Source organism: Monodelphis domestica, chromosome 1, assembly GCF_027887165.1.
Source record: "Monodelphis domestica isolate mMonDom1 chromosome 1, mMonDom1.pri, whole genome shotgun sequence".
Lineage (NCBI taxonomy): Eukaryota > Metazoa > Chordata > Mammalia > Didelphimorphia > Didelphidae > Monodelphis > Monodelphis domestica.
Window position 1 is genome coordinate 430,064,755 of NC_077227.1, and position 12,659 is coordinate 430,077,413.

A 12,659-nucleotide genomic window follows, 5' to 3' on the forward strand; every position below is an offset into this window, starting at 1 on the left:
AGAAGAGAACTATTTAAAAAGCAGAATTAACCAAATTGAAAAAGAGGTACAAAAGCTTGCTGAAGAAAATAATTTCGTAAAAATTAAAATTGGACAAGTGGAAGTTAATTGTTCTATGAGATATTAAGAAACAATAAAACAAAGTAAAAAAATGAAATAAAAATAAAATGTGAAGTATTTCATTGGAAAAACAACTGACCTGGAAAATAGATCTAGAATCTTTGGACTATTTGAAAGTTATAATTTTTTTAAATGTCTAGACATCGTAGTTCAAAAACTTACAAATGAACACTACCCTTGTTTCTTAGATTCAGAGAGTAAGACAGAAATTGAAAGAATCTAACAATCTCTCCCCAAAATTGATTTCAAAATGAGAACTTCTAGGCATATTATAGCCAAATTCCAAAGCTTCTAGGTAAAGGAGACAACATTGCAAGCAACCCAAAAGAGTTCAAATATTGTGGGGCCACAATCTGAATCACATAAATTTTAGCAATTTCCACATTAAAGGAACAGAGGGTTTGGAATATGACAGTTTGGAAAGCAAAGAGCCAGGAATACAACCAAAAGTAACCTATTCAGCAAAAGTGAATATAATGCTTCAGGGAAAATAGATATTTAATGAAATGGAGGAGTTTCAAGTATTCTCAATGAAAAGGCCAGAGCTAAAGAGAAAACATGGCTTTCAAATATGAGAAGCATAAAAAGGTAAACATGGAAAAGAAATAATAAGTAATTCAAAAAGGTAAAACTGTTTACTTTTCCATATAAGAATATTGTCATTATTAGGGCAGTTGGAAGGCATGTGTATGAGTCAGTTATGTTGAGATGATCTCAAAAAATGAAAGCATAAGACAAAGGGATGCACTGGAAGAAAAGAGAGGGGAGAGATAGAATGAAGAAATTTTTCCTATATTAAAAAAGGCATGAAAGGAAGAGCTATTATAGTGAAGGGGGAAATGAGGGGGATGAAGTTCAAACAGTGCTTGGAGCTCACTCTCATTGGAATTGGTTCAAGGAGAGAAGAGTGTAAAAATAAAGGGCTGGAGCAGAATCAATTATGCTTCAGCTGAAGCAAAAAAGACAGGAGTAGTAATCTTGATATCAGACAAAGCAAAAGCAAAAATAGAACTAATTAAAAGAGATCATTAGGGAAATTACATTTTTGCTGACAGATTGGATAATGAAATAATAGCAAAAATTTTTACAGCAGGTTTATCTGCTATATATACTATAGATATATATCTATATATCTATATATCTATAGTATATACATATATGGATATACAATATATACAGAAATATATAAGGAACCGAGCCAAACTTATAAAAATAAGATGGTCAAAGGATATAAACAGGCAGTTTTCAAAAGAAGAAGTCAAAGTTATCTAGTCAAATGAAAAGATACTCTAAATCACTATTGATTAGAGAAATGGTCATTAAAACAACTCTGGGATACCAATTCATACCGATCAGCTGAAGAAGTTGAGAGAAAATAGGTACACTAATAAACTGCTGGTGCAGCTATGAACTAGCTCAGTCATCCTGGGGTACAATTTGGGACTATGCCCAAAAGGTTATGAAACTCTGCATACCTTTGACCCAGCAATACCAGTACTATGTCTGTGCACCTAAAAGATCAAATTAGAAAGAAAATGATATATGTATAGAAATATTCATAGCTGCTCTTTTTGTGATGGTAAAGAATTGGAAATTGAGGGCATGCTCATTAATTGGAGCATGATTGAACAAGTTGTGGTAGATGATTGTGATGAAGTACTTTTATATTATAAGAGGAATGGTTTCAGACATTGGAAGACCAAATGAACTGATACAGAAAGTAGTGAGAAGAACTGAAAGATTACTCTGCAGAGTAACAGAAATGTTGTAATGTTGATCAGCTATGGAAAAACCTAGGCTACTCTGATGAATACAATGATCCAAGACAATTCCAAAGGGCATGTGATGAAAATATGCTATCCATATCCAGGAAGAGAATTGATGAACTCTAAAGTTCTGAAGTATTACTTCTTGCTTTTGAAAATTTTTGTGTTGTTTTTTTCCCCAAAACTATAGCTAATATGAAAATGTGTTTTGCTCAATTTTACATGTTTAATTGATGCCAATTTACCTGCTTTCTCAATAGATGTAGGAGGGATTGGAGGAAAAGATACAAAATAGAACTTTTAAAAAATTTTAAATGTTAAAAATAAATATTTTTAAAAATAATTACAAGCAGACTAAATTAAATAAGAAATTCTTATTTTCAAGAGTCTATGAGCATCAATAGGAAAAACGTGTCTTTATTTTCATTAACCTTTGCTTTACTTTATGATCCTATGTGCTTTATTTTATGCATTTAAAAACATTGTTCTGAGAAGGAATTTATGACAAAGGGGTCCATGATGCAAAAAAAAGCCAAGAACATCCATGTTAAATATCTATGTTTCCTTATTGATTTAAATTCCATGACCTATGATCTTATGCAGAGCTCACATTGATCAATCCCTACATTTGACAGAAAGCCCTACACTTGGCTGCCAGGATAGAAGATCAAAGGTAAAAGCTCATCATTGCTATCCGGAGCTATCTGAGTTCACCTGAAATTGTCTGGATTTGGACACAAACCCTATACCTCCCCTTTCACTATCTGGCTTGCTTGTTCCTTCCTCAGTGTCTTGATCTTCACTGATAGCCTCCAAATAACTTTCTGCTGCCTACTTCCCATCTTCAGTTTTGAACTTTGGGGCCATGCCCTGCTCAGGCTTACTCAGTTACTGCTTACCTCTGCAAAGCCACACTACCTTGGTTTCCCAGATGAGTTTATAGCACCACTGGTCTTCCCCTCTCCAATTCAGGAGACATATGCTGCCACTCTGATCTTACATCCTCCCATTACTTGCATCCTGAGGCACAAGAACCAACATTGGTTTTCTGTTATTTGTAGGCTCAAGTCTAAACTCTTCAGCCTGATGTGTAAAGTCTTTCATCAATTGGCCCTACCTTCTCCAACTTGCTCCATCATCCTTGAATACATACTTAACCTCCTTATATCATTCATGTTGTAGTGACTTATATCTCCCTAGTTTATACACTCCATTCCTTCATAGAATCCTAGAATGCCAATGATAAAAAGGACATTAGAAGTGACTTACACTAGGGTTGTGCTGGTAAATGGCAAACACAGAACTCAAACTCATATCTTCTAAGTCCAAGCTCAGCTTCAAGTCCCACTTCTTCTGTGAAATCTTCCCTGAACCCTGAAACACCACATGACTTACTTTTTTTCTTCGTGAATATTTATAGAACTGTTAATCTGTGCCCCACATTATAGCTTTCAGTTATGCATTGTGAGGTTTTCCAGGGTGTTCTGAACACCTAATTTTTTTTCAATATGATCCCCGCCCTCTATTTATTATTGTATCCCTTGTAAAATTACTAGAGTGTAAGCTTGCAGCTGGATACTCAGGAGACATTTAATACTTGTTGACTAATAATACTTTATCACATGGGAAAAGCTCTTTGTTAAAAGGTTTGTATTTGTTTGCTGAAGTAATGAGCTATAACCATCCCTCTGCAAATGAAAGGATATTATCTTCCCCAAGTAATTTTTAATCCTTGATAGGAGAGTGTGAGAGAATATTTGTAAGATTTGAAGAGAGAAGCAGCCTTGGAAGGATGAAGGATTCTGCTGGAATAGGGGAAGGGCAGGACGGAGAGAGAATTCTGAAGGGAGAAGAGGAGGTAAGCTAATCTGGACAGTTGGAGAGAACCTTCTCTGTGGGAAGCCCATTAAGAAGGTTGATCTGAGCAGATCTCTGATCCTATTCCATCTTCCTGTGACTCCTGACCCTGTACCCCAAGAAGACAGCCAAGTGAAGAAGCCATTCACTATTACTCTAAAATACCCTGAAGTCCTGAACTTGATATAGTAGCCAAGGCAGCCAGAAAGTCAGGGCTTCATCTCAACTGACCCCAAGGCGTCAGGTCAGCAAAGCCTGACCTGCCAGACTTTGAGAGAAGGGGTTCATTTATTTTAGGGACTCCTTACTACCTCTTTCCTATTGCCTCATTCCTGAATTCATCTACCCTATCCTTTATTGTTGTTCCCTTAGAAATAAACTGTTTCATAAGAGCAGAGACTTAGTATTTAGGAAGAAAGACTTGGATTTGGGGGAGGGAAGTTACATTCCTCTCCCCAGAGAGGGAGAAGTTGTCTGTGTCAAACAAAATCAGCCAAGTCTCTGAGGGAACAGAAGTTAAAGATCTTGAAGGCAGTCAGAGTAGGGTTAGCCAGGGAGAGCTGAGAAGGAAGACAATCCATCCCCTCTTTCTCTATTTGACTCAACTCTTGTCTTTACCTCATTCTGGTCCCAGCCGGGAGGGAAGACTCCATTCTCTCCCTGCCCTTATATTCCAGTGGCACCCCAGTGGTCAAAGAATTCATCACCAACTGTCACTGACTGGAAAAGGGAGTCTCAAAGTTACCTTCTCAAATAAGAAACTAATTGGTTCTATTTAGTTTTCCCCATTCCCTCAACCAGGGTAGGACCAGTTCTCATCAATGGTTACTTATTCTAACACAGAGATTCTCTTTTTTCTTTCTGTCACTCATAGATACATGTGAAGAGAGCCTTTCCCAGGGTCATTATTCTCCCACACTCTGCTTCAGGCCACATCTCTCTTGGGCCAATGACTAATCTTAACCCAAAGGGAGATATATAGCTCATATAAAGGTCAAATTGTGGAAAAAATCCCAAACAGAGTAGGGAAGGAAGTCCTTGGGTACAAGATCCTATATGACCTTCACTGCTTTGTAATCACATAGTGTTTGTATTCATATTTTGTACACAGATCACTGGCAAATAGAATGTAAGCTCCTTGAGGGCTGGACAGTTTCATTTTTTTAAATTTGCATCCCTAATTCCTAGCACAATACCTTGCACATAATAAGGCTAAGTAGGACAAAGTCAATGCAGTCAATTGAGAATTTACATTAATTCTGATATCTTGAATATCAGACTTACATCACAGATATATAATCCAAATAATTTCCCATTCAAAAGTTTCCCTTTTTATTTTGGTTGCATGGATTTTGTTCACACCAAAACATTTAAAATTTTATTTAATAAACACTATTTGATGACTTGTTATCATTTCTATTCTATTTTGGTTATAAATCCTTCCCCCTTTCCACAGAGCTAAAAGATATGTACTCCCTTTCTTCTCTATCTTTTAAATTATATAACATTTTAAGTTTAGATTACTTAACGATTTGGAGTGTACTGTGGCATATGGTATAAAACAGTAGTTTAAATCTATTTGATGCCAAACTGCTTTCTAGTTTTCCCAGCAGTCCAAATATGGAGTTCTTCCTCCTACTAGTAGTTGGTATTCTTAGGTTTCATTAGCACACTTGAATTCTTGTATTAATTTGTGTTGGGGTCTTGTTTATCTAAACTATTCCCCCATCTTGATACCCTTTAATTAATTAATTTTTTATTTTAATAACAAATGTCCACATAAGTTCCTAAGTTTCCCAAAGTTATATGATCCAAATTGTGTCCTACCTTTCTTTCCCTCTACCCTCCTAGAACTGACAAAGCAATTCAATCTGGGTTATACATGTATATCACACAAGACATATTTCCAAATTATTCATTTTTGTAAGTGAATAATCTTATAAAATGAAAACCCCCAAACATATATCCAAATAAACAAGCAATAAATCATGTGCTTTGATCTGCTTTCCTATTCCAAAGTTCTTTCTTTAGAGGTGGATAGCATTCTTTTTCATAGGTCTCTCAGAATTGGTCTGGATCATTGTATTGCTGTTAGTAGCTAAGTCTATCACATTTGATAATTCCACAATATTCCTATTACTGTGTAATGCTCTCCTGGTTCTGCTTATTTTACTCTGCATTAGTTTATGTAGGTCTTTCCAACTCTTTCTGAAATCATCCTGTTCACTTGATACTCACAGATTAGCTTGCTTTCAAGATGTTATTGCTCAGCCCAAGTCTATTTCTAGGCTGAAGAGAATTAGGAATAGTAGAAAGAACATTACATATGAAGACCAAGAAGCTGGACACATGTTCTAGTTCTACCGCTTATTACCCATTTGATCTTTAAAAAATTACTTCCCCTTTGGGAGCCATCTGTAAAATAAGAGAGCTGAAATAAATAATCTTTAAAGACTCTTCTGTTTCTGTGTTTGAATATTCCCTCTTCCATTTCTAACATCCTGTCTTCTAAGGACCTTTCCAACTCTTGACATTCTGTGTTCCAAAGTCTCTTCTAATTCTGTGTGTGTGTTCTTGGACCCCTTCCAACTTAAGTCTGTTTTCTAAGGATCTTTCTAATTCTAACTATTTATCTCATTGTCTTTTACTAGAAATGTACTTAAAGATGAATTAAAACACAATAATTATGACACTACAAATTCAAATTATGATTATAAAACAATTGAAAAAGAATGTTGCAAGATTATTAAAATAAAGTTCAACCCCCAAAGAAGAAATCTGAGAAAATACATTCCACGACACTTCGAAGAGGTGAAAAGAGAGGTGGGATAGGATTTTTTTTTTGCTATATTCATAGTTTTGCTGATATTCTTCATCTTCTTCCATTTTTTTTTGCATTCATTTAAAGAAATGGCTCTCTGGGATATTTGGGTGATATAAAAGCAACAGATCTTAATTTTAAATTTTTAAAGTAATTTTCTTAAAGATGAATAGAGACTCAAACTCTGATTTCTTTTCTATAAGTGGAAAGTTGGTTGATATATTTGCAACTAATGGCCCTTTATACACATTATTAATTTGAGTTAAACCTGGAGCAAAGAGGACAATATGCTCAGTATTGTAGCTGAGTAGGGATGGTATTGGAGAAGAGAGAGATTCAAGTTGAGGAGATCCATCAGGAGGCTATTGCAAGAAGTTCAGGAGAGAGGTGACCAGGAATAATATGAGAGTGATGGCTATGTGAATGAAGAGAAGAGGATGCATATAAGAGATTCAGAGAGTACAAAGGACAAGTTGTGACAATGGATTGAGTAGATGGGATGAGAGTTTAGAGTCCAGGATGACACTGAGGTTCTGAGTCTGGGTAATTGTGAAGATGATGATGCTTTTGATAGCAACAGAGAAGTTTTTTTTTTTATTTTTTTAAATTTAGAATATTTTTCCATGGTTACATGATTCATGATTTCCCCCCTTCCCTTCTGCCTCCTGTAGATGACAACTCAGTTCCACTGAGTTTTACATGAATTATTGTTCAAAACCTATTCATATTTGCATGTTATTCATATTTGTAGTAGAGTGATCTTTTTTAAAATTTTATTTAAGAAAATTTTTCCATGGTTACATGATTCTTGTTCTTTTCCTCCCCTCCCCAATTCCTCTTCCATAGCCAATGCTCAATTCCACTGGTTTTACATGTGTCATTGATCAAGACCCATTTCCATATTATTGACATTTGCACTAGGGTGTAGAGTCTACATCCCCAATCACATCCCCATCGACCAGTGTGATAGAATGATCTTTTAACATCAATACCCTAATCATATTCCTATCAAACTACATGATCAATCATATGTTTTTCTTCTGTGTTTCTACTCCCATAGTTCTTTCTCTTGATGTGGATAACATTCTTTCTCATAAGTTCCTCTGCGTTGTCCTAGATCATTGCATTGCTGCTAGTAGAGAAGTCCATTACTTTCAATTGTGCCACGGTATATCAGTCTCTGTGTACAAAGTTCTCCTGGTTCTGCTCCTCTCACTCTGCATCACTTCCTGGAGGTCGTTCCAGTCTCCATGGAATTCCTCCACTTTATTATTCCTTTGAGCACAATAGTATTCCATCACCATCAGACACCACAATTTGTTCAGCCATTCCCCAATTGAAGGGCATCCCCTCATTTTCCAATTTTTTGCCACCACAAAGAACGCAGCTATAACAGAGAAATTTAGAAGGTCTTCAATGCCAGACAAAGGAGTTTATAGTTTGTCCTAAGAGCCCCTGGAGTTATTGAGCAAGGACACACTGAGGCACAATTATCAACTTGGCTATGGATGTATATTTTGTGTGTATATGTGTATATATACTTATATGTGGATGGATAGATGAGTTTCATTTCTCTATTTCTGAAAATCTCTAAAAGTTCATTTCATTTCTCTATTCCTCCAGAAGGTTCATAAATCTGTTTGAAATGACTCTGGGGATGTCCAGCTTTAGTATCCCAATACTTCAAGAATCTGCAATCTTATCTGTAGTTTTGCCTCCACTGATGCGTATCCTGGCCTCTCAATTACTATAAGGGTGGCTATGACCAAAAATTCCTTACAGTGTGGCTAACCAACTGATGAGAAAATTTCATTAATGATTTTAGTAATGTTTGTTGAAAAGGAATTAAACTTAAAAAGAGGGAAAATAGTAAGATCCTTATTGAAAGCTGACTAGATTTCCTGTGTAGCAGCATATTCATTTACCCACTCTTACTTGTGAACAGACCATGAACCTTCTTTATGAACCATATCTAGAGCTGTCTCAATTTGGAGTGAGCAGACAAATAAGTAATGAGTTTTCCATCACTGGAGGCATTCAAGGGGAAATAGAATGACTCTATGTCATTGGTGTCGGTGTTGTAGAAGTAGATCCTATTGGATTACATGACCTCCAGAACCTTTTTCAGCTTTAAGACCTTTGATATAAAAATGCTTTCAACTTTGAATTTTGCTTCCAGTTCTTTTCTGGACTTAATAGAGCCCACACTGATCCAGCAAAAATCCTGTTTTTCAGATTGTCTCTGAGAATTGAACCCGGAAGCTGTTCTCCCCGACTGGTATCTTCAAAGGAGGATCTTGCAGGTATCTTAAAGTTGCTCTGACTGTTATAAGTTATGAAAAGATCTAAAGTGGTCTAGCTTCCTTAGTAGATAACACACCTATGATTAATAAATAATTGAATAAAGAACCAACCAAATAGCCTGAACACAAGATCAAAGTGTCCTTGGTAACCGAAAAAAAGGAATCATCCAGACTGTTCTTGTCCAGCACCCTGGAGAAGAGAAGTTTACAGAACAGGACTGGTTATACAAAAGGGGAGCAGAGGGAAGGTCTGTAGAAATCCAATTTAAAGCATTTGGGAGGTCAGGGATAGGCAGAAGAAAGGGAGTTTGAAGATCTGGAAGCTTTTCTAAACCAGAAGCTACCAGTTGACTGAACTTTCACATTTGCCATAGGGGTCCCCGAGCCCATGGATATCTCTCTCACATTGCCTAAAAATTCTTCAGTTAGGCTTTGGCCTGGATTTGCACCAAGTAAAGGTCCATTTGGGCAAATGTGTCCTCTTTTAAAATTCAAATACCTATAAGAAATTTCAAAGAAAGTACAAACTGCTACCTTTTCTGGAAATGGGCTCTGTGTTGATTTCAACATGTTTTAAGAAATAATTTTGTGAAAATGCAGTAATTCTATTGGGAATGACATCCCCACTAGTTCAACTGTCATTTGGTCATGAGCCCAGATTTTCTTTACATAGGAGCCATCTAAAGTTGATAAACAAGAACAGGAATTGGGGACATGAGTCAAGAGAAGTCCATGATTTCAAACAAAGAAAATAAGTGTCAATTTCGGACTAAGAATTAGAAGAAAAGGGCACTATATTTCAAACTAAAAATTGAAGCCAAAAGCATCAAAGGAATAATATGGCACCCATAAGTACAAAGCTTTGAGAAATGTTCATAAAAATATTTTAGGCTGAGTTGGAGTGAGAGCGTTTCTGGACTTGTATTTTCATTACCAAAATGAACTCTAAGCGTGGAAACTCCCTACACCAGGGCAGATCATGAACTCATTTGTAAATGATAGCCTTAGGGAGTTGGATGGGCTACTGAGAGTTTAGATGACTTGCCTACAGTCATATGGCTAGTACGTGGCAGAGGCAAGACTTGAGCCCTACTCTTCCTGACTCTTAGACCAGACCTCTATCCACTTTGCTGCTCAACTTCTCTACCACTAATATCATTAGTCTATTTTTACATGGTGCTTTATAGTTCAAAAAGAACTTACTTTCTTTTCAACAACCATTCGAAATAGCGAGTGCAAGTATTATTTCTCTGTTTTACAGAAGAAAATTGAGGCTCGGAGAGTTTGAGTGATTTGCCAACAGCTACACATGTTCACAGCTGGTTGGTAGTAGATGAAAGAATAAACTTGGGTCCTTTTTCTTTAAGTCCAGTGTTCTTTCCAATATCCTAGAAAATTCACTGACACTGCATTGAAGAGGAAAAAATAAGCCTGGGTGGCAGATGGATAAATAGCAACAAAGCTTTGGCACACATCAGCAGTCATATGTCATAACCTTAAAGGAGCTAGGGACTATTGGAGTTAACAAAAGCCATTAGGTCAAGCAAGGAGATTTTGCATACCAGAAGGATCATATCCATCTAGAGATACAAAAATTTGCATGGTCCTTTAAGGTATTCTTAAGTTCTGATCTTTTTAGTGAGTAATAGGGCACTATGGTAGGTGCTGGAGAAGTGCAAATAAAAAATTCAGTCTCTGCCCTCAAGGAGCTTGCATTCTCTCAGTGGAGACAAAATGTGCACATTTAAGTAGATTCAAAACCAATACAAGGTGAATTCAGATGGAGACAGTAGAAGCCGAGTTTTGAAGGAAACTAGAAAGCCTAAGAGGTTAGAAGTTAACAGTACCAAAAGGCTACTTCTGGGGAAAATTAAGTCTCTTCTGAGAGAAAATGCTGAGACTGGAGATAGCTGTGCAACTTTTCCCAATAAGAATGTCTGAAAAACATAGGAGTCCAAAAAGACGGAGGGAGTTATAGACATCTGAGTCAACACATTAAATTCGAAACCTAACTAAGGAACTAAATTAGGCTAGGCCTTAAATAAAAATGGGAAGAGATACTGCACATAAGAATCACCCTGCATGAGGTAATACCCACTAATGTTTTAGGACTCGCATGGACCTGTGATTTCACAACAGTCAGTATTCTCTTCAGTGATGCTGATTGCAACCCATTCATGATACCTATCTTGTGCAAGTTCCATGGTTTCCCAAAAGTTTGGCACTGGGAAGCTATCCAACATGCTGAGTGTTTTCCTTGACTTCTACTAACATAGTGAAGATACCAGTGGAGCACGAAAGCTACCCATCAATTAAACCCTACTTCTATTATTTGAGTGTCCCATTCAAATTAAGTTCAGATACTTTTCTCTGATGATATTCTTTATTCCACTACTGCATAATTCCTGGTATTATAGTACTGCCTTCTTAAGATGCCTTTCCATTCCCCTTTTGGATGTCTTAATTTCTCTCAATACTAGGATTCCACAGCTGCAAGGCATGAGTATTTGTAAGTAAATTGTTCTTTAAATTTAGTACCAGAAATGTATTTGTATTTTAAAATATGGGACTTTCCTTCAGGGAAAAGTTTGAGGGTGTCGTCAAAAGAATGTTTCAGGAAGTCCCAGGACTGAAGTACATCTTCCTAGATTAATCTTTCTGCTTTGATTAAAAATCTTTATTATAACTTTTTTTGAAAAAAAAACATTTCATTTTCTCAAAAGCAATCCATCCTGTGCTCTTCCAGTTGTTCACTTCTATTCATTGGAATGCCCAGGATAAATATTTGGGAAAAGATGATCATAGCATATGCTCCAAAATCTGTTTCATGGGATGAAAAAATAAGAGATTCTACAGAGAACTTTAAACTTTCCAAATTAAAACAACATATGTTTTGATACCTGGCAACTTCAATGGAAAACTGAGAATAGGTGAGGGCAGCAAAAAAATTTGTTGGGAAATATGGTTTGGAAGTAAGGAATAAGAGAAGTCAATTACAAAGACTCCAATGAAGCTTCAGGCTTTTATATCATAATTGTTTTCTTTAAGAAAAGAATCAAAAGATACTAGATGTGGCAAGCACCAAATAACACAAACAATAAAGTGGGTTATATTTAAGCAAAGGAAATGAGTCATTAGTAATGCAATTTATCAGAATGTAAGTTCCTTTAAGATGAGACTGTTTTCATTTTTTACCTTGTTTCTTCAGTGCCTAGAACAGAGCCTGAAACATGGAAAGCACTTAATATATGCCTCTTGATTTGAATGTAGAGTTCATGGCTGAATCAGCAATCTGATCACTAACTTGCTAAAGCAAAGATTAAAATTAATACAAAATTAGAATAAAAATGAAAAATGATACAATTATGTGTAGTTAACCATGATCTGAACTATCTACACAAGTTATTTATATAAAAATAAAAGAAGTGGGGGGAAGCTGGGTAGCTCAGTGGATAGAGTCAGGCCTAAAGACGGAAGATCCTAGGTTCAAATCTGACCTCAGACACTTCCCAGCTGTGTGACCCTGGGCAAGTCACTTAACCCCCATTGCCTAGCCCTTACCACTCTTCTGCCTTGGAACCAATACATGGTGTTGATTCCAAGATAGAAGGTAAGGGTTTTTATAAAAAAAAATTAAAATTAAAAAAATTTTAAGAATTTATAATATATACATATAAATATATATATTATATAATAATAATACAAAATTTATAATAAGAAATTAAGAATTCACAAGAAGTGAATGAATGTGGAGGAACGAATATTTTTACATACTTTAATTTTAACATACTT

General features: G+C 36.0%; 1 protein-coding gene across 4 annotated transcripts in view; it reads left to right on the forward strand.

Moving 5' to 3' along the window:
- Window positions 1-12,659, forward strand: part of RALGPS1 (Ral GEF with PH domain and SH3 binding motif 1) — a 662,857-nt gene that overhangs the window by 537,144 nt on the left and 113,054 nt on the right. For all 4 annotated transcript variants that reach the window (XM_056812171.1, XM_007474667.3, XM_056812172.1 and 1 more), the window contains one exon: window positions 8,800-8,867. In XM_056812171.1, coding sequence (XP_056668149.1) covers window positions 8,800-8,867 — 68 coding nt within the window. The remainder of the gene's footprint in view (window positions 1-8,799; window positions 8,868-12,659) is intronic.